Consider the following 26,855-nt stretch of genomic DNA (forward strand, 5'->3'; position numbering starts at 1 on the left):
AGCAGTGTGAGTAGTGTGCGCACTGCTTCCTGTGTTTCCCGGTGTCCCTTGGGTTGATGCCCTTCAGCTGGAGATGCGGGTGGGTACTGACCGCTTGTCTCAGCTGCTCTGGGGCCAGATGTTTCTTGGCGTTTCCATTAGAGGCCGTGAGGGCCGAGTTCCGTGGTCGTCCTTGGGGCTCACCTGGCTCCACAGTGTGGTCTGTGTTCCGGGCAGCGGGGGGTGGGGCAGGGGCATCCCCGGGGTCCCTGACGCCTCCTGCGCAAAAGCTGTCCAAGAGGGCCTTGGGAGAGCGACTCCAGGCTCTGTGGGAGGTCGGCTGTGTGACTGAGGGCCCCCCTGCTGACTTGGGTGGTGGAGGTCGGGGGAGGCGTGGGAGGCTGACTCCCAGGAACCACAGTGGTGCTGGCCCCGGAGGGTAACCCAACCCCCTCGGAAGGCACAGCTTTCACGGCGTTGTGCGATGTATTTGAAGTGGTCTCCTTGGCAACTTGGGTATTTTTCGCTTTTCTTCTGTGATCCACCAAACTGGGGAAGTCACGGTGGGGCCTCAGGGTTCACAGGCGTCACGGGCTCAGAGCTGAAAGGCGGGCTGAGCGTCCACAGCCTCACGCCGTGTTTCCTGCCTGTGGCCCCGGCTACCTCTGAGGGGGCGCGGTGTCTCCCCACGCCAGCCCTGCGCTGCCCCGAGCCCCCCGTGGCCCTGATTCCTCTGGAGGATGTGCTGGAGCATCTGAGTAGATTCATTATGCAGTTTGTTTGCTCGTTTGTACGATTCAGTGCAGCGTTGGCCCAGAAAGCAGACAGCCAGACAGGAAAGGACGTTCGCCCTGTGGGTGTGCCAGGAAGGACCCAGGCTGCCGGACCCAGGGGCCTGGTCCAACGTGCGTCTCCAGGTGTTTCTGCAAAAGTGTTTCTCTGATGCAGTTGACACCGACATCCGCTGACCTTGAGGCCAGGCCCCCAGCTCCCCAAGGACCGGGGAGTGTGGACTGGCGGGACCCTGCCCCTCGGGGTGGACCTGGGGCCGTGCCGGGTGCAGGCTGCCCCTGGCGCCGCTGCTGCTCAGCCCCGCCTTCCGCCAGGCCTTTTTCTGCCCCCTGCTCTTCGGGTGGGTGTGGGCTGCTTTGGGGGCTGCATCCCAGGTGTGAGGGGCTGACAGGGACCCCCACCTGCACAGACGTGAGGACCAGCCCTTGCACACGCTGGACGCGACATTACCAACGCCTGCTGGGTGCCCGCCGGGGCTCAGCGGGCCCTGGGGCCTCTGCCAGGCCTGCAGTGGGCACTCCTTGTCTCTGGGCTCTGCATCACACCAGCCGCCTCTGAGGCTGTGGGGGCCTGCCAGCCCCTTGAACAGTGGACCCCAGCGCTCCAGGAGTGTGTTCTCTGGTGGCCAGAGCAGGCATGTGGCCGTCAACCTGGGGCCGCTCGGACACGAGGACAGAAGGCACAGCGGGTCTCCCGGGGCCTGGCCGGCAGCTGAACGTGGTGTCCGAGGCAGCCCGGCCGCTCTGGGACACCCTCTAGTCACCGAAGCCCTGAAGCGCCTGGCGGCCCGAGGGGTCTTGGCCGCCACCGACAGCGGGAGCTGCGGGGCTCCTGGCAGAGTCTGCAGGACAGAGCCCAGGGGGCTGCCCAGGGAGGGGTCTGGCAGGCAGGGCCCTGTGAGGAGCATGGGCCGCCCGAAGCCCTGAGACTCAGTTTACCCCAGGAAGGCTCTGGGCGCAGGGTGGGGCCCGGCCTGGGTCTCAGTCCTTAGTCCTGGCACAGCCCGCCCTGTGGGTGACTCCACACGGCAGTGCCTCGGGGGCCTGCGGGCAGCTGGGCAGAGCCGGTTCCCTCCAGCCTGCTCCTGCGGCCAGGAGGCACTGCCATGGAAGCCCGAGGTTGGACATGGCTCCTCTCTTTGCAAATCACTTTTGTGAACGTCCCTGACGTTGACGTGACTGCTGAGCGGCCACTTCGAAGCCACCTCTGGAGGGGTCCCTGCGTTCACCGTCACCTCGGGAACTTTTAGGGAGACCCCTGAAAGCCCCCACTGTGCGCCGGGCCGAGGCTCAGTGGACTTGCGGGGGCGATGCCACCACTGGGCCAGGTGCGGGGTGTTCACTGAGGTGCGAGAACGCCTTGCTGCAGACCCGCCCTGGTCCCGTGCGGAGATGGGGAGGCTGGGGTGGAGCCGGGCCCCGGGTTTCGGTGGGCTGTGTGCGGACGTGTGAGTGGAAGTCCTCCAATGGAGGAGGTGGGCAGGATGTCCAGAGGAACCTCGGGCCCAAGGCCATGGCAGGCAGGCGTTAGGGACAGGCCGGACCAGACCCCTGCCCTACAGACAAGGGCTTTGGATGCCCCCCGAGACCCCCTGCAAGGGCAGGGACATTGTGTCCAATGCCCAGGCTTCTTATGAGCCGGACAATGGGGGTCCCGCCTGGGACTCCCAGCTCCTGAGGGGCCTCCTGTGGGCCTGGGGGTCTGCCTGTTCTGGACCGCCCCCCCACCATGGGCCTGTCTGACGGCTCACCCTGGGCCTCCCCCACCAGGTGATGTCCTTCGCGGCTCAGCCGCAGGGGCCCCACGGGGAGGTGCCCGAGGGTGGGTCACATCTGCGTGGTCCCGCCGCGGTCGGTGCCAGACGCTCATGTCCGGGAGAGCGGAGCCCGAGGTTGGTGTCAGAGCACGGCTGTCTCGGTCCAGAGGCAGCAGGAAGACACTCTCTGCTTCCGGGCTGAACCAGACGAGTGCTTTTCCGGAAGCCCGCTGGGCCGAGCGCCGTCTGCCCGCACGTCCACCTGCCCTGCCCTCTCAGCTGACTGTCCTCCCTGCCGGCTTGGTCACCAGCACCCTGAGGGCTCCCATTTGGGCTGCATCCTTTCTGCGTCTCTGAAGGGTGGCTTCCGTTCACAGCAAAGTGGAGGGAATGTACGGAGGTCTGCCCCGCATGGCCTCCCCACCAGGCAGCCCTACCCGGCGGTGGGCCTCCCTGCACGCGGCCCCGCGGCCCAGCCCAGGCACTCAGGCCCTCATCGGCCGCCACCGCATCACACGAGCGGCCTCCCTGCCGGGAAAGGCCTCACACTGTCCCTGCCCGCCTGGCGCTCCTACGCCGGCGCCCAGCTCTTCAGCGTCCCCGGCTCCCCTTTTCCAGGTGGTCCAGTAGCTGGGATCACGGGGTCTGAGGCCCTCTCTTGCCGGTGCCTTTCACTGCATGATCTGCGTGCGCATCTCCGCCGGGGCTCTTCTGGTGCCTTTCACCCTGTGACCTGCATGCGCGTCTCTGCCAGGGCTCTTCAGGGCTGGACGGCTCTCTTGTTTCTAGTGCTGAATACAGTCTGCCGTCTGGACGTCGGTGGTGTTCAGTCGCTCAGCTGTGTCTGAGTCTGGAGCCCGCAGACGGCCGCACACCAGGCTTCCCCGTCCTTCGCTACTCTACGTATCTGTCACCTACAGGAGGGCACCTTGGTTGCTTCCAGCTCTTGACACTTAAGAAGGAAGCTGCTCCAAGCATCTCTGCAGGTTTTTGTGGCCTCATGACTTCAGCCTCACCTCTGGGTAGAGCCCAAGGAGCTCCACGCACGGCCGAATCTCAGAGGTGGGGACCCCCTGTGTGGTGCCTGCTTGCTGCTCGTGCATGCCTCTGCTGACCGTCTGTGGGGCTCTCACACCCAGATGGCACAGCCCCATCTTGGGCGGCTCTGGTGTCCCCTGCGAGGGTCCTAATTCATTGCCCAGTGGCCTCGTCCTCTGGGGGCAGTCTTCTGGGAACCCCTCTTTTATAGGCCCTAACCTGTGCACCTCAGTCGCCCTTTCCTTGGGGAGGACAGCTCCCAGTGCCAGCTACATGGGCACTCCTAGGCTCCACATGACCTGACCACATCCCCTTGTGAGCCGCCGGCTCTGCTCTCCTGGTCCTTGATGCAGTGGCGTTCCCAGACCACAGACGTGGACCCCGAGGTCCCGTTTCCTCCCCAGCACCGGGGTGCGGGGGGGCAGAGATAAGCAGCGTGCACAAACCGTGGCCGTACAGATACCTGTTTTGGCTGAGGAAGATCCCGCAGATGCGCCGTCCTGGACTAATCAGCCTGTGGGAGTGTCATCCCCCACCCCCGCCGCTGCCTGCTGGCCAGGAGGGGGGCGGCCCGAGGGCGGCTGCCCCCCCAGTCGCAGCCAGGCTGCCCTGGGCCTGCACGCCTGGCTCCCCGTGTCTGGCAGTGGCCGGAAGCCTGCCCGTCCTGCAGATGAGGAAACTGAGGCTTGGGCGGTGCCTGGCTCTCCCCAGACGGTGGCCAGCACGCAGAGGAGCCAGGCCTGAACCGCGGGAGCCGTGCGGAGCTGGCCCAGGCTGCATCGGGGGCGTTTCAGGTGGGGCTAGTGCGTCTTCATGCCTCCCTGTACCCACAGCCCATGTTCCTTCTCAGTTGCCCTTTAATTTATGGGAAGTGATGCCGGTTCCAGTTTATGGCCGTGACGTTGTTTCTTTTAAAATATATATTTGTTGAAATAAGTGCGTTTCCCTGGTGGCTCAGAAGATAAAGAATCCGCTTGCAATGCAAGAGACCCGATTCAATCCCTGGGTTGGGAAGATCCCCTGGAGAAGGGAATGGCCACCCACTCCAGTGTTGTGGCCTGGAGAATCCCAGGGACCGAGGAGCCTAGCAGTCTATAGTCCATGGGGTCATAAAGAATCAGATGCGACCGAGCAACTGACACTTTCACACTTTCTTTTTGTTTAAATAGCGTTTCCTCTCCCTGAACTTGGTGTCAGTGGGCCCTGAGCCCGAGTGCTCGCTGCAAGGCGGGCCGGGGCTCAGGTTCACCCCTGTGTACTGACAGGCGCGTGTGTCCCTTTCCTCGCCGGGCTGGAGGGATTGTGACAGACTCCGGTCTGTGCCCAGCGGCTGGGAGCCCGGGCGGGGGCGTCTCTCTCCCTGGATGCTGTCTGCCCAGCCCCTAACCCTGACCCCCTGGGGCTGCGCCTCGGGCACTGACCCGTCTGCTCTGTCGCCCCAGAGTTCTGGGGGTGCCTGTGGGTTCCGGGGGGTGTCTGTGTCTGCCGGTCCTCGCTCGTCAGTTTTCTTAGTCCTTAAGCAGCATCTGACTCATAAGTCAGAGGCCTGGGTGACGGCCTGCAGGATGGGAGGTCCCTCAGGGGGCGAGGCTGCCCTCCCTGCCTCGCGGCCAGAACCGCGACTCCCGATGGCCATCACCTGCACTGTTGGGGGCTCTGGGCTGGGCTCGGGGGCAGTTTTGGGGAGCCAGAAGCCCAAGGCACTGCTTCAACAAGCGCGTCCCCCTCGACCTTGGCATGCGTGCCCATTGTCGAAACCAGAGTTGATTTGAGTTTTGCCTCTGTAGAAAAATTTTAAAGTGAAAAATGTTTTAAGGAAAACAGGTCTCTTATAATAACCCCATCTCCCCCAGGCTCTGGCAGGGACATTTTTATCGTGCGTCCTCCCGGGCCAACTCCTATGTGACCTGGTTTATTTTTAGAGCTGGGCAAGAATCAATGAGTGAGAAGTTTGGGGAATATGATCTGGATCCTGGCAAGTATGTTTTTCCAGCCCCCATAGTTCCGGTGCTCAGTCCCTGGAGGACGTCTATGCTGCCTTCTCTGCCGTCTGGGAAAGGAGCTCAGACAGGCCGGCTGCTCTGGGCCCACGATGGTCTCTCTGGGGTGGGAAGAGCCAGGCGTGTGCTGGGCACGCCGGGGCCCATGTCGTGGGAACGCCGGGCCCTGCTGGCCGAGGCCCCACCCTTTCCGAGTTCATCTGTGCGTTTCCCTCGCTCCCGCCCTGGGCTTGCTGGTTGTGCCTTCCCAGGACAGGGACCGCCTGCCTTTGCATCAGGGCCCGGGGGTGGTGGCTGGTCAGCCTTGGCTGTTGGAACGGAGACCCCCGGGTCTGCTGTGGAGCTTCCCTGCCTCGTGAAGCAGTGACCCAGGGTCGTCACAGGCACCCTGGGGCGTGTGGCCCTGTCCCGCGGCCCAGCCGTCCCGGCACCTGTGGCAGACATTCCCTGGTGGAGGCGGGGCTGCGGCAGTGGGAAGAGAGTTGGTGCAGTGCACGCCCCGCCGGGGACACGCGGTCCGTGGCCACGTGCCTGCAGCCCGGACGTGCAAGGACCTCGCTGGGGCAGGCCTGTCCCCTGTTGGTTCTGCTCGTTCAGGGCTCCTCCGAGGGCCTTTCTGTGTGTCCATGCTCCCACCGTCCAGCATGGAGGGTCTGTTATGACCTCGGTCTTCTGAGCCTCCACGTCAAGGCCCTGGTGGGAAAGCTCTGTCCATCTGTCCCAGTGGAAACCGATTTCATCTCATCAGCCTACGTGGATCATAAGACGGGCTGGTCCATGCATGACCGGGAGAGATGCTGTGGTGACCGTGGGGGACTCGCAGGTTCCAGAGAAGACAGGGATCTGGGAGGGGTCTGCACAAAGTTGGGGGGCTGCATGGGGAGAGACAGGTGAGAAACAGAACGGTGGCCAAACTGAGCCCATCCCTGTTTTCTGTGCCCCAGACCTCACCCCTGTCCCAAGTGGGCAGGGCAGAACGTGGGGAGGGGAGCCAATCACATTGGCTGCAGGTGAACTCATGACCTGCTCTGACCAGTGAGGTGTGAGGGGACGGTGCCCGGAGCTTCCAGAAGGTTTTCCTATGGATGGCATGGGGGAGGCATTTGGTGACTCCTGGAACCGTGGCAGCCATGGTCGCACCATGAGGGTCTGACTGAGCCCACCAGACAGGCGGCAAGGCCAAGCCTAGGTGCACACATGCCTGCGGGCCTCTGAGTCGGCCAGCCCTGAAGCCCTCCTGCATCTTCTGGTCTGGGGACAGCGGTTACCCTTAGTAGCCTTCAGACACGTTGAGTTGGGTTTTCTCTTGTTTGGGGCTTGAAGCCTCCCGGGTGCTCTAAGCCTTGAGTAAACCAGAAAACTTCAGATCCATCCTGGGGTCCTGATGAGGACAATGATCCTCCTGTAAAGTGGAAAATTGTCTAAAATGGGAACGTAAGTTGTGTAAGTGAAAAGGCATGAGTGTAAATGATAATTAGCTAAATGCAGCATCATCTCCAGAGAGTCGCTGCGGTCCCTGTGGGGTTGTCAGCCCTGCACTGACTGCCCTCCCATCCAGGGGAGCAGGTCTCTGCTCCTCTCCGTGGCATCAGCGCGAGACCATGTGTCCTGCCGGCCCTGCCCCTCAGCCCGTCTGGCCCAGGGAGCACTGGCGGGTGGGCGGGCGTCTGGCCCAGGGAGCACTCCCGGGTGGGCGGGCGTCTGGCCCAGGGAGCACTCCTGGTTCTGTGGGCGTCTGGCCCAGGGAGCACTCCCGGGTGGGAGGAGAAGCCTGCTTCTTCCAGGTCCCTCTGTCTGTTCACCAGTGTTGTAAGCACCCCAGACACCTGGGAGCCGAGAGGCCCCAGGGCCGGAGGGGGCCCATCATGGGGCTGCCCAGGGCCGGAGGTCCAAGGCCTGGTGGGCGCGGGCAGGGTCTTCTGATTGTGTCTCTCGCAGCCCAGGCAGAGGGGTTCACTCGTTAACCCAGCTTCGGCCGGGCCGGCACGCATGTTTCTGGGTCCTGGTGAGCCAAGTCCACAGGGAGACAGACTGTGCTCGTCTGTGTGGCCGGGGTGTTGGTACTGGCTGTTCAGACTGGGGACACGCATGAGCAGCGGGTAGCCGAGGGCCCGGTGGGCACGAGAGGACCCCGGTGCCACAGGAACCCTGTCCTGGGGCCCCAGCTGCTCGGCTGTGATGCGGACGTGCCCTGCTGGGGGCCAGCATGGATACAGAGGGCGCTGTGCCCGTCTGCGTGGCTCACAGCTTCTGGAGGCCATGCAGGCCTGTGGGGCGGCTGGGGAGGCCTCGCTCTGACTCCTCAGGTGCGTGGGGAAGACACCAGTTTGGACGAGGCTCCAGCCCCTGACCCCAGGTGACAGGCCAGGGTCTCTGCATTTGGAAGCCCCCGGGGCCGGCTGCGGATACTGAAGCTGTGTCTCAGGTGTGGACTGTGGCCTCATTCATCACTGAGCCCCGGGGTCTGCAGGCGCCCCATCACTTAGAGGGGGGAGTGCGACTCCCAGGCCACACTGCTCCTGTTCTTGAGACTTAGGCCAAGGTCGGCTGGGAGGAGTGCTGCCCAAGAGATGGCTCTAGATTCTGCTGGTGCCCGGCCCTGGGGGTGGCCGGGGTGTGCCCTGTGCCGAGCATGGCTCCCGGCGCCCGCACCTTGTTCCAGGTCGGGCTGTGCGGAGCTGGTAGGAGGGGGGTGTGGAAAGCACCCTCAGGGGTGAGCCCAGGAACCCCTGCCCTGGCCTGCTGGGCCCTGGCTGGCCGACCCTCACACGCCCTTGGCCTCTGCAGGGCACAGCTTCGGTCCTGCAGCGCCGGTCTCCCAGCGAGGAGTACGTGGAGGTCGGGCGCCTTGGGCCCTCTGACTACTTTGGTGAGTGTGGGGCTCTGTCCTCGGTGGGGTGGCCGGCTTGCGGGGCCCCAGCAGGGCCTGGGCGGGGGCGTGGGAGTCCCGGGAGGCCTGGGCGCTGTCCCCCTGGGGAGGGCACCCCGATGCCCGCAGCCCTGACTCCCCTCGCCCTCAGGGGAGATTGCGCTTCTCCTGAATCGGCCCCGGGCGGCCACGGTGGTGGCGCGGGGGCCCCTCAAGTGCGTGAAGCTGGACCGGCCCCGCTTTGAGCGCGTGCTGGGGCCCTGCTCCGAGATCCTCAAGAGGAACATCCAGCGCTACAACAGCTTCATCTCGCTCACCGTCTGAGCCCCCTCCCGCCTTCCGGGAATAAACGCGGTGCCTCCTGGAAGGCAGCCCTCTGCCCGCCTCCCTGCCCGGTCTCCCCTCGCGGCCCCTCTCAGGGAGCCCACCCCACTCCCCCATCTCCTGGGGCGCAGGCAGCTCCCCGGCCCAGGCCTGGTAACATGACGCCGCTGGGCTGCGGTTGGTCTGGGGCGATGACGTCCCTGTTCTTGGAGCTGGAAGCTGAGGCTGCAAAGCTCAGGCCCCTCCCTCAGACACGTGCCTCCCCCGGGGCCCCCCAAGATGCCAGGGCTGGGGATGCTCTGGTGGCTTCAGCCAGGCTTGGCCTCGGGGCAGGCTGCGGGGTGTGAACGTCCCCTTTCCTGGAAAGCCCGGCACAACGGCCGGTTTGCCTGACCGTCAGGGTGGGGGCCGCCTCGCTGGGCTGGGATGCCCAGCAGAGAAGGCCCCGCTGTTTGAGTCTGGGGCTTCCCTGGGCACGGGAGCCCTGCCCCCTGGGTCAGGAGGAGCCCCGTTGCCCCCACTGTTCCACAAAGCACCCTCTTGGAGACTTGGAGGGAGTGCAGGGACCTTCTGAGCACGCTCTGGATGCAGCTGTGAGCCACCCTCCCGCAAACAGGCCTCTGTTATCGGGAGCATCGCCCTGGGAAGGCGGGTATCCGAGCCTCTCCCCGAGCAGGAGCATGTGCCAGGCCAGCCCGTGGCCCGCACACCTAGATCATCCATCGATTGACTGCCCCCCGGAAGTGCTGCCAGGCCTGCTCCCAGCGGAGCTGGAGCGACTGGGGCCTGTGCGCATGGGACTCCCAGTGACCTGAAGTACCAGTGAAACAGCATGGTTACCCCCGTTGGCTCCCGCCCGTGCAGCCCAGGGAGGCTGCCCGGTCTAAGGGGACCCCTGCCTTTGCCTCTGAGTGTTTCTGTGATGTGTGAACCCCACCCTGTTTATCACGATGTTCTGAATGCTGCATGTGCTATTAAATGTGCAATGAAATACATCTTCCTGACTCCAGGTTTTGGTCTAAAATTTTTAGAGAAGATTTTCTTCCTTTTGTTTGTCTCTAGTGTGGTCAAATAGTCATAAAACTTAGCGTCTTAACCATTTGTAACTTCAGGGGCGTTAAGCGCATTCATACCGTTGCTCAGCCGTCGTCACCCTCCGTCTCAAGAACTTTCTCATCTTCCCAGACTGAGACCCTGTCCCCATGGACGTTGACACCCCTCCCCCAGCCGCAGCCTCCTCCTCTCCGTCACCGTGGCCCTGACTCCTCTGGGGAGCTCAGAACTGGGGTCAGACAGTGTCTGTCCTTCCGTGTCTGGCTCATTTCATGGCTATGTCCTCCAGGTGGAGCCGGGTCAGCATTTCCTTCCTTCTTAAGGTTGAATCATAACCCGTGTGAGCGTGTAGCACGTCTTGTCTCCATTCACCCACTGATGGCGATGGTCCCTGGGGCTTTCAGGCGTCTGTGACCATCATAGCTGACGAGCTGGCTGCGGCCCCCAGGGGGCGGGGTGCTGGCAGCTTTCAGGGTGCGAAGCTATGCGGCAGGAGGCAGGCCCCAGGCCCACCCTGGGGGACCACGCTCTGACGGCTTCGGGGCAAGTTTCTGAGCAGCGGCTCGGGAAGGGGGTGACGCTGGGGAGCATGTGCCGCCTGGTCCTCCTGTCCAGACTTCGGGGAGCAGCAGGCCTGTGCCTCCCCTAGGACGGCTGGCTTGAGACCACCGTCCACCCCCCTCCCACGCGGGGGTGCACGTCGGCCGCGCCATTCCCAGAGGGCCCTCAGGCCAGCTTTCAGGCTCCTGCTGTGAGGGTGCGAAGGGCCCACCGCCCAGGGCCTCCCAGACAGGCTCCCCGGGAGGGTTGGGCACAGCTCCAGGATGAAATCTGAGCCGGGCCGGGCTCTTGACCCGCAGAGTTGCTGCTGCTGGACTAGGCAGCGGCTTCTGGGTCGAGGACAGGCATGCGGCCTGTGGGCACCTGCCCTGGGCCTTGTCTCGAGGGCTGTGAGCGGTGGTCCCTGGAGCCAGGATGGGAGCTTTGGCTCAACAAGCCCTGGGGGAGCTGTCGTGAGCCCTGTCCGTCCAGTGGCCAGGCGTCCGCTGTGCACTGCGCGTAGACGGCCCTGTTCGCTGAGGCCCGGCTCGGGGCCTACTCCACACGCTCCGGGAAGCTCTCCCAGACCCCGGGGCTGGGGGGCTGTCCTGCTCTGGGCTCCCACTGCTGCCACGTGCTTCCCAAGGACAGAGAGCGGCCACCTAAGACCCCCGCTCCTCCCGAGGGCCGGGGGCACGCTGTCCAGGACGCAGGGAGGGCGGAGGCCGCGGCTTCTCTGCAGCAGGAGTGAGGTCAACGCGCACACCCTTCAGTTTCCTTTGAAGGACGTCTGCTGAGTAATCAAAACCACCGCGCACCGCAAAGCACCACACACAATCACACGTGAGCCACGCGTGTAAAACAGGCGGGGCTCTGTGTCCCCCGGTTTAAGCACTTCATGGATATGAAACAAGCGGGGTTCTCTGTTGTGTCCCCTGGCTCTAAGCTGCCCGTGCCTGGGGGGCCCGATGTCATCATGAAGGACCCTCTGGGAGGAGGTGGGGGCCCCGGGTCAGAGAGAGGATGGGGGAGGAGGCAGTCGGGGAGGGAGAAGCCACCAGCTCAGGACGAGGACGGGCCACAGATTGCGGCCTCCGGGAGCTGGGAGAGGAGGAAGCGGACCCTGCCCAGCGCCTCCGGAAGGAGCCAGGTCATGGGAGCTTTTCAGACCGCCCTCTGGGTTGTAGGGTTGAGTAACGGTTGAGCTGCTGCGTTTGGGGCATTTTGTTACAGCAGCTGCAGGGCTGGCATGTGAGGCCCCGCTGGGGCTGGACTGCAGCTCCGCCACCGCGAGGGCAGCTTCCTCCCCAGCCTTGGGGTGTGCTCCTGAGGCCCAGGGTCTCCCTGGACTGGGGCGCAGAGGGGTGTGGCCTGCCCGCCTGGGTGCGGGCACCCAGGCGGGCAGTTGCAGGAAGCCTCTGCCTGCCGCCCGCTGCGGGGGTGGCCGGAGCAGCATCTTCCCCAGCTGGGCACTGGGCCTGCTCCCTCTGGCGCCAGGCGGCACAAACCCTGGGCTGTGGGCTTGTGAAAGCGGGCTTGTGTCCTCCTGAGACTACAAGCCGGGCGATTGTTCCTGCCCCGTCGCGTTCCCCAGGGTGGTGCCAGGGGCGCAGGGCAGAAGGGGCCAGCAGGATGAGGGTCCAGGGGGACGGCACCCGGGTGGCTTGCTCCCCTTGGCCGCTCTGGGGCCTGACGTGGACACCCCCACTCTGTCCCGAGGCTGTATCTGGGAGGGTCAGGCTGTGGCCAGTTGAGGCCCGACAGTGGGCTCTGGAGGGCAGCTGGGGGTCTCACACACTCACCTGTGGGCCCCAGGACCCCACGGCGCTGGGCACCCAGTTGGCAGCAGCAAATATTTGAATAATGAATAGAAGTGGATAAAGTATGTATCATTGGGGGGGAGGTTGGGGAAATTCAGGCTCTGGCTTCTACAGGCCAAAAAATCGGAACCTTTGTTCGAAGTATCATATTTTCTACAAAAATGAACTCAGAATGGCTCAGCGATTCACACACAAACATAAAACCATAAAACTTGCAGGAGAAAGAAGAAGACATCCTGGGGCTCGTGGGCCAGACAGCCTGTCCCGCACAAGCCCTGCAAGGAGAGCTGGACCAGCTGGAAGTCCTGATAGTCGAGAACACTGCCCGGAGAAGGACCCGAGACGAGGTGGAGGGGACAGTGTCCCCCTCAGGGCCGCACCAGGACGATGAAGCTCAGCAGCAAACATGCACGGAGAGGACATGCACACCGCGGAGGAGAGGGCGACCCCGGGAGCCGGGGTGAGACATGCGGCCACACCCGGCGCTGGTGAGGAGGCGGGGGACGGGGGTGCAAGCCCATGTGGCTTGGTTTCTGCGAGAAAAGAAGGACACAGAGCTAGGACCCCCCTGGTGGTCAGTGGATAGGAATCTGCCTGCCAGCGCAGGGGACATGGGTTCGATCCCTGGTCTGGGAAGACCCCACGTGCCTCGGAGCAGCTAAGCCCGTGTACCACAGCTACTGAGGCCCGTGTGCCCAGAGCCTGTGCTCTGCGGCAAGAGAAGCCCCCACAGCGAGAAGCCTGCGCTCACCACGACTAGAGAATGTCCACGTGGCAATGAAGACCCAGCACTGCCACCAAAAATAAATTAGTTAATTAAAAAAAAGGCAAGCTACAAAATTATATAAAACCCCCCACAAACCTGAAGCAAACAGAGAGCTCCGCAGGTTGCAGCCAGGACAGCTTGGGCACTTAGCCCAGAGAAATGCGGACCTGCTCACCCGGACACCCGCACAGGGAGCTTCATGAGGCCTCATCCTCAGAGCTGGAAATGCCTGGACGTGCTAGCGGGCAAGTGGCTGAGCACGAGGCCCCCACACCCCACTGCAACTCGGGTACAAGGAGCAGCCCATGGATTTAGCGGCTGCCTGGGCCGGTCTCCAGGGAATGGAGCTAAGAGGAAACGCCGACCCCCAGGGGTGACCCGCCGTATGAGGCCAGGTACACAACAGCCTCGAAGTGACAAACCCCCAGGACGCAGGGCTCAGGCGGGGGCGGGAGGGCCTCACGGCCTCACCCCGGAGTCTCACGAGACGTCACTGCGGCGGCGGCCGGGTGCAGGTGCCCCCACCGCCCGCTGCACCTCTCTCAGGAGGGACGGAGCCTGGGTGTCCGAGGGTGTGGGGAGGGTGGGGCGGCAGCATGTGGGAAGGGGTCTGCGCCCCCAGGAGGCTGGGAGGGGCCGCTGCAGAACTTGGGGCTGGGGGAGTCTGATATGTGCTGTCGGAGGACCTGGGACTGAGTGGCCAAGGCGACCTTCGGGCTTCCCTTCCCTGGTGGTGTTCCCGGGATAGGAGAGGCAGGCAGAGGGGGCACCCAGGCCTCAGCAAGCTTTCTTCCTCCCAGCACCCCTCCCTGCCCTGCCCCGGCCCTTGTCCCCACAGAGCAAGAGCTCTGCCACTCTCTGTGTGGCCTTGGACAAGTCCTTGACGTCTCTGGGCCCCACCCACCCCTCCTCTAAACCCCCTAGGAATGCACTCCCCATGTTTCTGGAAGACAGAGTGGTCCCAAAGCCCCTCCCTGACCTGGGCTCAGGTGGGGCCAGGGCTGGCATGGGTGGGGTGGCCTGGGGGGCTGCCCTGGCCAGGAGGACAGCAGGCTCGCCCATCTGCTTGGCATCAGTGTGGCCTGTGCCCGGCAATCCTGGTGGTGGGTGCCAGCCTGTTTCCTGCAGAGCTGGGAATCCTGGCAGGAGGACCTGAGGACAGGAGCCCACAGGAGGCTGTTGGGTGCCAGCACTCAGGGCTGCCCCAGGCTCCCTGTGCAGCTCTGCCCTTCAGGTCTCAGGACTGGGCACTGTCCTGACCTCCCCGTCTGTCAAAGGGGGGCAATTGCCCCCAAAGTGCCAAGAAATGAGGTCCTAGCTGTCAAGAGGGGCCCTGCAGGGTGTGTCCAGCCCACACACCCTGCTGGGTGAGCTGGGCCTTCAGTGATGGCCGTGCCGTGGCCAGGCCTGGCCTCACCCTGCTCATGGGTGAATCAGCCAGGCGGGTGATGAGTCACTTTGGGGTCGGGTACTTCCCTCCCAGCCCACCACTGCCAGGCTGGGGAGAGCCTGGCACCCCCCTCCAATGTGCGGGGCCTGGGGGAGGGGTGGCCCCTGGGAGCAGCCTTCCGCAGGGGCCAGCGCGTCTGGGCGACTAGGGGGTCCTGAGGGCCACAGGGGTTCAGACCCAGCTGGGTCCCTGGGGTCTGCCTTTTCCCGTCTGAGCGTGGGAAGACAGCCCACGTCCTGCCAGGAAGACTGTCCCGATGCCACCGACCGCAGCGACCTCTCGCTCCCCTCTGGACCTCTCTCGCCTCCTGGGTTGTGACCGCTCTGGGAAGTCGATGACTCACGACTCTGCTGCAGCCCCACCTCCTGTTGTGCCGAGCAGCTCCCCTCTTCCAGGGGTCATCTGGTCTGTTCAAACTGGACTCCACCGGCAGGAGGGCCTTCTTAGTGTCTTAACCTGGGCCTGGAGACTCAAGGCCGGTGGTGCTTGTGGGGGCCACCGAGGGCCTCAGAGCTTTTCATGGGTGCTGCCTAGCGAAGGCAGCTCCTACCTGCGTGCAGCGCGCTTTCAAGCCCACACGTGGGACTTGAATTCAGCCATTTGGAGGGCCGCTGGGTCACTCTGCTGCTCCCAGCAGGGCCCACTCCAGCCTGGTATCAGGTCTGCCTCGAGGACACAGCCTGGTGGCATTCCAGTGGAGACCTCTCTTCCAGTGCAGACCGGAGCTCCCTCACCAACCTCGCTGGCCAAACATTCCTTTTTTTGGCAGCTGGAAAAATAAATCAGGCTGGAGTATTTCAGGAACGCACCGGACAATGAGCCAGGCAATCCCAGGCCCGCCCCCAGTGTGACGCCCTGGGGCTGGCACTCGAAGCACTGGTCCTATTTCGTGGGAGCTCTGTGGCATCGGGCAGCTCCTTCAGCTCCCCGGGGCTAGGCCGGCTCGTCTGTAACATGGGAGTGGCGATGCGCGCTTCCCGGGATTAGCTGTGCCCGAGAGACGGGCTCATGCGTGTGAAGGCCTCAGCGCGGGGTCAGGTTTGGAGCTGCTGTGATACAGGACATCTCACCGTGTCACCCACGCTCTCGATGACGGCCAGGCCCCAGCTGTGCCCAGACACGTGGGGCTCAAGCCCCGCCGTGGGGTCCTCGGGCTCCACCTGGGCCCCCTCTTGGCCACGCTTGGCTGGAGGCTCCTTCCCCACCCCCCTCACCCCGCCCCGTCTGCCCTCAAGGCAGCTGCAGTGCCCCCTCCCCAGTAAGCCAGCGGGTGGTGCGTCCCCGTGCCCCCTCTTCCCGCCCCTGGGGCCGGGCTTCAGTTCTGTGCAGGCGATGAGCGTGTCTTCTCCAGCACATGCGGCTTGCCCGGGGCGTTTGCAGTTGCTTCGTGAAGTCACCCCAAATCCTGGAGCTTGAGACGACTGCTCTGGCCCCTGCTGGTGGGGAGGGGGGCTCCTCCCAGCTCCAGAGCCAGGGCTCCGGCTGCAAACACTGAGCGCTGGCAGTGGCTCGGCACTGACACCCCACGTTCCCTGGAAGCCCAGGTCCCTCCGCGTGGCTGGGTTTCTGTGCCGCGTGGTGGCCTCAGCAGTAAGACCCTCTACAGGGCCCTGAAGCCTCCAAGAGCAGCTCTTCCAACCAAGCGGGAGCGGGCTGCTCCCTCCTGGTACCTGGCATCCCAAGTCACCCAGGATCACCTCCACCAGCCTACCTGAACTCAGGGAGGGGATGTAGACCCCACCACCCCACAGGAGAGTCATCAGAGAACTGGCAGCCTTGTTGTGAAATTGCCGCCATCTCCCAGTGTCCAGAACTCCGTCCCCACCTGAACAGGCTTCGGTTCGCGTTGGTTGAGCATGTGATGCTGAACCTTGTCTCTGCGTCCTACTGGCTGGGGTCCCTTCTGGTCCAGGCCAGCTCCTCCAGGAGGTGTGTCTCCCCTGTGGGCTCTGTTCCACGCTGTCCCCCAGCCACAGACATACAGCAGGCACACAAACGTTTGTTGAATGAATGTGTGATTAACTAAACCTGCACAAAAGCCCTTGCAAAGAGCAGAATGAATTGGATTGGTCACTAGGGAGCCCAGGAACCTTAGATGGGGTAGCAATACTGAGACCCAGAGGCAGAGGTTGGGTGGGGAGGCCAGAGCCCAGATTGGAGGCCCCCTGTCCCCTGCAACTCCTCCAAGCTGCTCCAGTCAGAAGAAAACTTGTTATTTTGCTTTTGGTAAGATTTTCATCGTTTCCAAAGCTGGAATTTTTCACTCCAGCTGAATTTTTCATGCTTCAGAAGGAAAAGCCCCTGAGTGTGCATGGGAACTCCTAGGAACTCCTGCTTCAGTTTTTCTGTAGACTAAATAAACCGTGAAAGGAAAACTTCACGAATTTAGATAATCCCAGTGTAAATGCTCCAATTAGCCAGAGTCCATGGATTCCCGCCCGAGTCTCTGTAGCACCTGCCTGGAGGGGTCACTGCGGGCAGGGGCAGATCCTGGTCCCCTCACCCCCGCCCAAGGCCGCAGCTGCTCCCTGGGGTCTGGGTCAGGGATGCCCTGGGCCAAGAGACTTGGCCTGAGGGCTGGTTGGGAGGTGGGGCCAAGGGAGCAGTGGCCAGAGTCTGGCTACCCTGGGCTGGAGAGGGGTTTTCTTGAGGTCACGTCCTCTCTCACTGTGCGGAGAAGCCCAGCCCTCTCTGCTCGCCACCCCCATGGGTGCTGGCCCCAGACTGGCTGGCTCTGCCTCCCTGCTCTCCCCTCTGCGCCCTCCCAGAGTCCAGGCCCCGTGGTCGTCGGTCACTGGCTTCCCGCTGTCTCCTGGCCCCCGCTTCCCTCCCTAGAGCCCCACTCCAGGGAGCCTACAGCCCTGCCCCTTTGTGCCCACTGCAGCCTCCCGGGTCCTGGACCCCCAGGCTGGGGAATCCCAGCTCCTCCCGCTCCCTGGATCCCTGCCCCCCAAAGCGGTTGGTCTCGGGCCTTCCTGGTGGGGGTGATCCCAGGACCACTGGTGGGAGTGGGGGGCGGGTCTCAAGCTTCTGTGGCCTCTGCAGGGGGCTTCCTGCATGATGTCCTAGCGGCTGGGGCTGCAGAGGGAGCTCCAGGGACTCAGAGCACAGAATGGAACCGTGGGGCCACAGCCTTCTGGAAGCGGATGCCTCGCCTGTTGGTGTGGACGCCATCCTGCACAGAACCTTCACAGGCGGTCACGCTGAGGTCCTGAGGTGGGCCGTCCTGAAGACACTGAGTGTCTGTGGTGCTGGGAGGGGGCCAGGGTCACCGGCCCCAGTCCTGGACATGCACTGTCCCCGTGACCCAGGCTGTGGGTGCCAGGGCAGGGGACCCTGGGTCTGGACTCCTGGTCCAGCGAGGAGGAGGATCTGATTATCCCCGATGGGGAGCCAGCGCCCTAGTGCTGGGGCCCCAGGCCCTTCTGGGACCCTCAGGCATCTGCCTCTGTGTCCTGGCAGGGTTGCCCTTGGACCAGCGCTGAGGGGCTCAGTGGACCCGTCAGAACCCAGCTCCCAGGAGGCCACCGGGAGGGCAGGCTGGTGCCTTCACTGCTTCGCTCACTCACCAACCCCCTCTCTCAGCCCTTAGTGAGCACCCCAGGGCCTGGCCAGGGTTGAGAGGGTCTCTGGAGTGGACTGCTCCCCACCCCCACTGCCTGGCTTCCGCCCCGCAGGCCCAGGGGCCTCTCAGAAGTGTCCTTCCTCTCAGGGAGTCTGGTCTTGAGGGGGCAGAATGTCGGCACAGAACGGCCACCTGAGCACAGCAGCCCATGTGCTGAGCCCCTAAGGCCCTGCCTGCCGCCCTGAACCCCCCAGCTCCCCATACGAGGGAGCCGCTCAGAGAAGGAAGTAAGGGCGGCTGCTCAGCAGTGAGCGCTGACCTGCTAGGGACGAGCCTTTGGGCCAGGTGAGGCCTTGGGGAGTCAGATGGCTCGGGGGGAGCCTCCCAGGTGTGATCTCCCCCACCAGGAGCCTGGAGTGGGATCTGGACCTGTGACCCCTCCAACTTCCTGCCCCTGGTCACCGACCATCCTGTTCTGGGCCGGCTCCCACCTAGGACAGCTGCCCAGGCCCCCCTGGGGAACCCCTTGCCACCATGAAGGCCACATGCTGAGCAGGGAGGCTGGGTGGTAGTGGGCAGCAGGCAAGGACCTCCCAGGCCTGCAAGCCCTCCTCCCTACCGACCTGGCTCCCCCATGAACACCCCTCACAGGTGCGGTCTCCCCTCCCCCATAAGAACCCCCTGCAGGTACGGTCTCCTCTCCTCCATGAGGACCCCCCGCAGGTACGGTCACCTCTCCTCCATGAGGACCCCCCACAGGTGCGGTCACCTCTCCTCCATGAGGACCCCCCACAGGTGCGGTCTCCTCTCCTCCATGAGGACCCCCCGCAGGTACGGTCTCCTCTCCTCCATGAGGACCCCCCGCAGGTACGGTCTCCTCTCCTCCATGAGGACCCCCCGCAGGTACGGTCTCCTCCATGGGAGCCAGAATCCCATGAAGAAAGAGGACCGGAGGTGCAGGGGCCGTGGGGTCTTCTGCCTGGCTGGCTGAGCTGAGTGAGCGGCCTTGCATTGGGCCCAGGCTAATAGAGGGTACTGACTCTGCACTTCGGGCTGGAGGGAGGCCTGTGGGGACATCCTCCCCTGACTGGGAAGGTGCCCCTGCCTCTGCCCGGTGCCTGGTTGGGGTGGGGCGGTGGTCTGCAGATCCCCAGACCCAGTCTCTGGGCCAGGTGGCCGCCCTGGCACGGCTGGGTCAGGTGATGCGGGGGGGGAGGGGCAGGTGGGGGGACAGGGGAGGGGAGGGGGAGCCGGGGGAGAAAGGGAGCTGAGGAGAAGGGGAGGGGAGGCGGCATGGGGGCGGGGGAGGCGGAGGAATGGAGAGCACATTCCAGACGGGTGACACAGCTCTGCAGTGTGGGGCAGAGAGGCTGCGGCTCTGCTGCCCTTCACAGGAAGGTCCCTGGGATCCAGCTCCCCTGAGAGGAAGATAAGATGGGTGGAACACGGCTGGAAGGAGAATTCCTGGCAGAGGCGCCCTGCTACTGGCTGCCATCCTTCAAGGCTCCACTCAAATGCCACCTCCTCCTTAAAGCCTTCTTGGATTCATCCTTGGCTCCCTGGATCAAGAGGCGCTCCTGGGGAGCCTGGCTACATCCTCCTGCTAATAGACCTGGGCTGGCGGGGAGCTCGGGGTCACGTGCAGGCTGCCCTTCTCTGGCCCTCACGGTGGCTGAGTGCCAGAAGCAGCCTGGCTGCGGTGTCCACTGTCAAGGATGGCCTTCGGGGCCCCTGGGGACACCCTGGGCTGGGAGCTGCTGCCCAGAGCCTGAGGAGCACTGGCTATTTCAGTGCCTCCCAGCACCCAACTCATACCGCCCACACCCTTGGATGTTGGCATGTCCCCCAGTCTCCTCCTTGCGGGAGTCCCGTCCCAGGCAGGTGGCAGGTAGGACAGATGTGTGGGCTGCTCCCACCTCAAACCTACAGGTAACCAGGGGATCAGAGGTGGGTGGGTGGGCATCTTGGGGACTTCAGGAGAGTATAAGCCAGCTCTCCCTCTGGATATTAGCCTGCCCACCCCAGCCAGACTGCTGGTCACTGCTTCCCTTGGTCTGGAAGATGAGTTGCCCACTTCTCAGGCCTGGTGTTTGTAACCCCCGTGCTTCTCCTGAGAGGCTGAGGGGGCCCAGTGCTGGGGCTCCCCCATGTGCCAGGGCCAGTGGGCACCTCTGAGTCAAGGGGGGGCCTGATGATGCCCTCTGGGTGGAGTAGGGCTGGCCTGAGTCACCGGTGGCGACAGCGGCAGGGCCTTCCCAGGGTCAGCCGTGGGGCTGCCTCGGCCCTGCCCAGCTGCCGTCACTCGCTCTGCAGGAAGCGGAACTGAGGCCTCCAGCTCACAGCCGCAGAGCCCCCACTTCCTGTCAGGCTGACGGATGGGAGAAGCCCCCAGTCCCTGTCAGGCTGGTGGATGAAGGAGCCCCCACTTCCTGTCAGGCTGGTGGATGAAGGAGCCCCCAGTCCGTGTCAGGCTGGTGGATGAAGGAGCCCCCACTCCGTGTCAGGCTGGTGGATGAAGGAGCCCCCATTTCCTGTCAGGCTGGTGGATGAAGGAGCCTCGACTCCATGTCAGGCTGATGGACAGGAGGAGCCCGGACGGGAGGAGCCCCCACTTCCTGTCAGGCTGGTGGATGAAGGAGCCCCCACTCCCTGTCAGGCTGGTGGATGAAGGAGCCCCCACTCCCTGTCAGGCTGGTGGACAGAACCACCAGCCCCGTGCTCAGAGCCCGGACCTCCAGGAGCTCACCTCTCTGGGCTGTGGCTTCACTGTCTGTCTTGGGATCACTCGCTTTGTGGGAATAGGGAGCTACAGCGGACTATCCTCCTGGGATACTGAGACCAGGGCTGGGGAGACCTGACTCACACTCCGCACACGCTAGGAAGAGTCAGGCCGGATTCGGGCGGGGTCTCCCGGGGGCTGAGCTGCCCTTGCCCAGGACCCCGCAGCTGCTCTGGAGTTCAGGGTCCTAGTCAGACCCTCAGTGACATTGGAGGCCTCTTCCCGGCCATGTTGGGCCCAGTGGCCTAGTTGTGGTCAGAAGGCGTGAGGCTCCCTGAGGTGGTGTGTGGAAGAGCTGTGTGCGGTGGGGTCAGGCTGCCTTCAGAATCCGGGTGGTCCTGACTCCCGGGATCTCTCGGGAGACAGAGCGGGGTCAGGCTGGGCCGGACCCCGACATCTGCGGATGGAACACATTGCTGGACTCCGGGGCGGCTTTCTCATGGCCTGCATCTGCCTCTGCCTGTCAGCTTTGGCAGAGGGAGCTGGTGGGGAGTACAGACTTATCTATAACCTGTTATCTGCCGGGGAAAACGCTTTGTAGTTCCGGGGAGGGCCCTGTTGGTGGTGAGGGAGCCTGCTGGCAGAGCCCTCTCTCCATCATCAAGGCTGGACTCGCCTGCAGCCTGACCCTGCTCTCATCTCGCACGAGGGTGGGCGTCATTTAAGCATCTCCTGGTGGGTTTCTCCAGCCCAGAGTTTATTAGGGTAACTTCGGAGCAGAAGTGACCTGGGCGGATTCGCCTCTGAAAGGATCACTGACTGTGCAGTCTGGGGGTGCATGGGATAAAGGGAAGGGGTAGGGCTGCGGCTGGCTCGCAGGCGAGGACTGGAGACTAGTCAAGTTTCAGAGAGTCAGTTGACAAGGCTTCCTGCCTGCTCAGAGGTACAGAGTAAGAGAGAGTTCACGGTTGGCTCTGAGACTCCTGGGCCTAGCAGTAGGGATGGGGGGATGGTGTCCTCAGAACTCAGAGGTAGGTCTGGGGGTTCGTCTTGGTTGGGGAGGTGCTGGCCTGAAGAGCCCTGGGGTTCAGAAGGGAGCTCTGGGCTGGAGACCCCACTGCAGGATGGTCAGCGTGGAGGCCATGTGGGAGCCTGCAAGGCTGGGGGGTGGCAGACTGTCCAGGGAGGGGAGACGGGAACAGCCCTGGACCCAGCAGTGTGCAGACGCTGAGACTCGGCCTCCAGGGAGGACGGCCGTCCCAGGACCGGCCTGGTCTCCTGCCGGAGGACACAGGAAGGGGGCTCCTGTCCAGGTAAACGCGAGCTCAGTGGCCCCAGCCCAGAGGGAACCAAGGGACTGCCACTGTCCCCAGGCCCAGGGCTCCTTTCGTAGGGCTGCTGAGCTGGGGGTGGGACACTCTGTGCTGTTACTGAGCACCTGCTGTTTACCAGGCTTGGTGTCTCTGCAGATAGCACCCTGTGCAAGCTGTCCATCACCGGCCACAGAACATCAGCTGTATTCAGACACACACCCAGCTCTGCACTGAGCACTTACCTCTCGGGCATTACTACAAACATCACGAGTCTACTTCTGCTGCCTTGCCCACGCTGTCTTGAGGCCAGTGAGGGAAGCATTTGCTAAAGGCTGCCCAACTGGCGGGAGCGGAAATGCCCTTAAACCCAGAACTGGCTCCTCGGGCCCGGGCCCTGTCCTGCCCACACTGGGGTGGGCCCCTGAGCCCCCACAGGGATGTGCAGAGGTGTCCAGAGGTTGCAGGGCCTCCCTTGCCCCAGGGGTGCCTGCAGGTCACAGCAGGACAGGGATAAGACTATCTGACGCACTTTGCTCTCTCCTGCTGAGAAAAACAACTTGGAGGCAGAGGCTGTCTCTGGCAGTCACACCCGGGCCTCAGCTCACTCCTCCAAAGGGCAGCTAAGAGTCCCCAGGGATACAGATGTGAGCCCTGAATTCCAGGGTGCTCCAGGGGGCTGCAGTCAGAGGCTGCCAGTCAGGGCAGGGCAGCCTCTCAGGGAGGCCGGGTGCAAGGAGGGGCTGTGTGGTCTCATCAACCTGGGGGCTGAGGGCGACCCAAGGAGTCCTGGGCACTGGGTCCGCACCCTCCGGACACAGTCAGCCCCAGGCGTGGCAGTGAGACACAGTCCTGAGAAGTCCAGGGCTGCACGGGGGTCAGGCTGGGCTGCTGGGCGCTGCCTCCCACTACAGAGCGAGTTTGAGACGAGGCCCTGATCCAGCCGTACCTGACGCTGCTCACCCTGGCCCAGCCGTCCCCTGTCTCCTTGGGCACCGTGAGCTGGGTCCTTGTCACAAGAGTTCTGATCCAAAAACTGGATTGTGGGGCTGGGCTGGTCTGGAAGCTGTCACGTTCTGGGAGATGACAGGGAATGGGGGGCCTCCTGTCAGTTCTCTGACCCAGGACTTGACTGACAAGGACAAAGGCAGCCTGCCCACCCACCCTTCCCCTCTGAGCCCCCAGGCCGGATCTCTGTGCACGGGGGTGTTCATGCATGAAGGTGTTTGGGGGCCCCCTGTGATTGGGGTCCGACGTGTGCAGGCGCGTCCCTGTGTGGCTACTGAGAAGGGTGGGATCTTCACGTCCCACAGGCGCACATGGGCCCCCTGCGGAGGGGACGCCATCGTGACAGCGACTGGCACCGCCGTCCTGCTCAGGCTGACGCAGGACACCCTCCTGTGACCACAGATGCGGGCAAGGCGGGGAGGGTGCTCCCTCCTGCCTCCCGCTCCGCCCCACCTCACCCCTCATTCCTTCACTTCTCTCCTCCTCTCCCGCTCCCCTGACCCCTCTTCCTGACCCCTCCTCTCCTTCCAGGCCTCCTGGCCTCAGGAGAGCTGCCTTCCACGTCCCTTGGGGTGTGCCCAGCGGGCCAGGCTGGTGTGAGGAAGCCTCTTTTACAAGGAAGTCCTGTGCCCCGGACCTTACTTGGCCCCAGAAGGCAGGACGCCTGCCCCCAGGAGGATTCACAGAGCCTCCCTGACCCAGACCAGCCTGGCCCCTCCCCCAGATGCCAGCCCACCAGGCTGCCGACGCTGCCACAAGACGGCCCTGTCCTCCGAAGTCAGTCACAAGCAGGCGGGAATGTGCCGGGTTGATGACATAGCCACGGGGAGGAGGCCACGATGCTCAGGGTCTTTCCATCACTTCTGCCTTTTCTTTCCGCAGCAGTCCTGGAACTGAGGTACCGGCGTCCTGTTTTCCCTGATGGGGAAACTGAGGCTTGGAGCTGTGATATGATTTGCCCCGTCATAGGGTGAGCAAGAGGCTGGGTCTGAAGCCAGCCCTGGGATGGCTTCCTGGAGGAGGAGGGCCAGCTGGCGAAGCTCTGTTCACCGAACTCGAGGCCCAGGGAAGTGGGGAAGACTGCTCCCAGCCCAGAGCCCCGGTTTCTGATCTCACATGGCTCGTTCCAAATAGAAGCGACTGAGTTTCTTCAACAAGAAGATTAACTCATTGCAGGACTGAGAGAAAACGATGCCAGACAAGCCTCCCCCAGCAAGCGCCCCTCACGGACAGTGCCCTGTCTCTGTCAACACTGAGAAGAGCAGGGCGCCCCAAACCTGGTGGAGAAAACAGAGGTGAGACTGCCGGACACATTGCTGGAGTTTCCACGGCAGGAAGCCATCCTCCCCCGTTTCCCACCGGAGGGGAAGGGTCAGAGAAACGGTCGGTTCACACCTGGGTTTTTCGGTTGTTTCCAGTGTTTGCTATTTCAAGTTGTGCTGCCCTGAACCGTTTAGTCTGTGGTCGTTCTGTATCTGGGTCATTTTCGTGGGCTAAGTGCCCAGCCGTGGGATGACGGGGTCAGGGGCCACGGCCACTTTCACGGCTCCTGATCCAAGTAGCCACTGGCTTTGACCGCGACTGGCCCCTGCTGAGAAAGCAGCCCTCAGGCTGGCGCCTGGTGCCCTCCCCACGCGGGAAACAGCAAACCCCCAGGGCTGTGTCTGAGGTGTTGGCTGGCAGTAAGGTGTCCCCATGTCGCTTCTGTTCATCTTTCCTGGTTTTCTCATGAGAAAACATGAGCAAAGACCCCAGCAGATATGTTTGAAAGTGTTGGCTTAATACACTTACTCTGTGCAGATGAAAATACACAGGGACAGCAGAAACGTGATTATAACACACAACGAAAGGATTCCCTTTGTTCAGGTTTTAAAATGTTTTTACTTGTTTTCAATTTCTAAATCTGACAGTCTGTTTTGAAGTCTGAAAATGTGACGCATAGCAAATATAATTTGTCCTGTGTCTTCTAGAGCTCTGAAAGTTCTCTGTGTCCTAGAAGTTTGATCAACTATGGGAAAACTAGAAAATAGGAATTGGCAGTTTTTCATAACTTTCATTTTGAGACATTTCGACCTTTCGGAAAAGTGGTAAGAAGAGTCCAACGAGTGGCCAAGTGCCCTTCAGCCATATCCGGCGCCCGTCCGCCTCCCCGTCTGTGCGCCGCCAGCCAGCCACCCATCACCCATCTGTCATCTCCCGGTCTCCACCCAGGGATCCGTGCGCCGTCCTCCTGTGCGTGCACATGTGCATCTGTCCATCATCTGCCAGCGCCACTGCCTGCTCCCCGAGCCACGTGAGCACCAGCTTTGGCATCCTGACCTTTCACCTGCAGTAATACCACGGTCTCCAAGGACAACAGAGTCCGCCCACGTCACTGTGACACCGTCACCACACCCAGGAGTTTTACCTGGATGCAGTCACCTAGTGTTTGTCCCACGGACCCAGCTGCATCCCGCGAGCTACTTGCCGGTCTAGACGGAGGAGTCAATCCAGGACTGAGTGCTGCGGTGACCTCCAGCTCTCTCCGTGTTCTCTTCACGGCGGTGATGTTTCCGAGGGGTCAGGAGCAGGTGTCTGCTGGAGTCTCTCTGAACCTGGGTGTGTCCTCCCCTCCTCAAGAACGGTTTTGGTGAGAATGCTGCAGTGGAGGGCGGGGGCCTCCCCCAAGACATACATGGTGAAGTTTGTTCCAAAATGTTTGCTTACCAACTTAGTTTCTTATTCATTGAAATGTACTTCGCGGCAAGAAGAAGTGAGGATTTAATCAGGTAGTTTCTCTAACCTGCCCCAGTGGCACTGAGTGAAGGACTCTTTCAACGTCTCTCGTTTCCTCCTCTGGAGTCCCTTTAGCTTTTCCGGGCTCTGCGTGTCCCGGTCCATCTGTCCCGAGCTCCACGCTGTTCTGACGACCCCAGCACCCTGCCTTCCTCTTCACGCTCAGAGCCCGTGCACCTCTTCGTTCTGGGAGCGTGGGTGCTCACCCCGCAGCCCTGCCTCTTCAGGGCACTCTGATGTCCTCCCCACCCTGCTCCCCTGCCTGTGAGCCAAGGTCGCCTCCCTGCTGACCCCACGGGCTCTGGTCTGGCTTGTGCCTTTACTCAGGGAGGTGCCGGCCTCCCCGCATGGGAAGCCTTCATCCAGTGAGTCCTGCTCTCTGGAGGACACGCTCTCACCATCTTTCCTCTGGGAGGCCTGGGAAGCCAGCGATGCCTCTCCCCAGCCAACCTGTGAGCCTCAGAATCCTGCCTCCCCCTGGAGGCTGAGTCCCATCAAATCTGAAGGCCAAGGGAGACTGTCGACCCCCGTCACCCCATCCACAGCCAGGACAGAGGGACGGGGCCTGCCAGTAGCCCCCGGGGAAGGAGGTGTGCATTGGCTCTGGGTTCAAGCCAGGTGACCACCAGACTTGAACCTTGGAATTCACATCTAAGATGCAGGAACTCGGCTATGAATCCTGAAGACAACGGTGGGGGTGAGGTCTGCCACTGGGGCCTGGCCAGTTGGCAGGCGGCCGTGGGGGATCGGTTTCTCTTTCTGTCCCCGCATGTGTCCGAATCCATAGCCCACCAGTCGGCTCTGTCCCCCTAGAAAAAGTCCACACCCCTGACATGGTCTCGAGGTCTGTGGGACCTGCCCACTGCCCACCAGCTCATGCCCTCCTGCTGGTCCTCAACACGCCTAGCCGGTTCCTGCTTCCAGGCCTTGGCACAGGCTGCTGTGGGCTGCTGTGCCCTTTGCCTAGAAGGTTCCATCCTGATCTCAGCACTGACTCCTTTAGAAACAGGCCTTCCTGCCCTGGAAGCGTGGACACTAGTCGCTCGTTTACTGTTCCCTGGAGAGACTGTAGGCTCCGTGAGGGCGTCCTG

At 63.0% G+C, this 26,855-nt stretch overlaps 1 protein-coding gene across 1 annotated transcript in view; it reads left to right on the forward strand.

Moving 5' to 3' along the window:
- Window positions 1-9,757, forward strand: part of PRKAR1B (protein kinase cAMP-dependent type I regulatory subunit beta) — a 72,257-nt gene extending 62,500 nt beyond the window's left edge. Inside the window, exons 10-11 of the mRNA XM_055562173.1 lie at window positions 8,353-8,434; window positions 8,586-9,757. Coding sequence (XP_055418148.1) covers window positions 8,353-8,434; window positions 8,586-8,758 — 255 coding nt within the window. The 3' untranslated portion in view covers window positions 8,759-9,757. The remainder of the gene's footprint in view (window positions 1-8,352; window positions 8,435-8,585) is intronic.
- Window positions 9,758-26,855: the final 17,098 nt, after the last annotated feature.

The sequence above is a fragment of the Bubalus kerabau genome, chromosome 23, assembly GCF_029407905.1.
Source record: "Bubalus kerabau isolate K-KA32 ecotype Philippines breed swamp buffalo chromosome 23, PCC_UOA_SB_1v2, whole genome shotgun sequence".
NCBI classification, from domain to species: domain Eukaryota; kingdom Metazoa; phylum Chordata; class Mammalia; order Artiodactyla; family Bovidae; genus Bubalus; species Bubalus kerabau.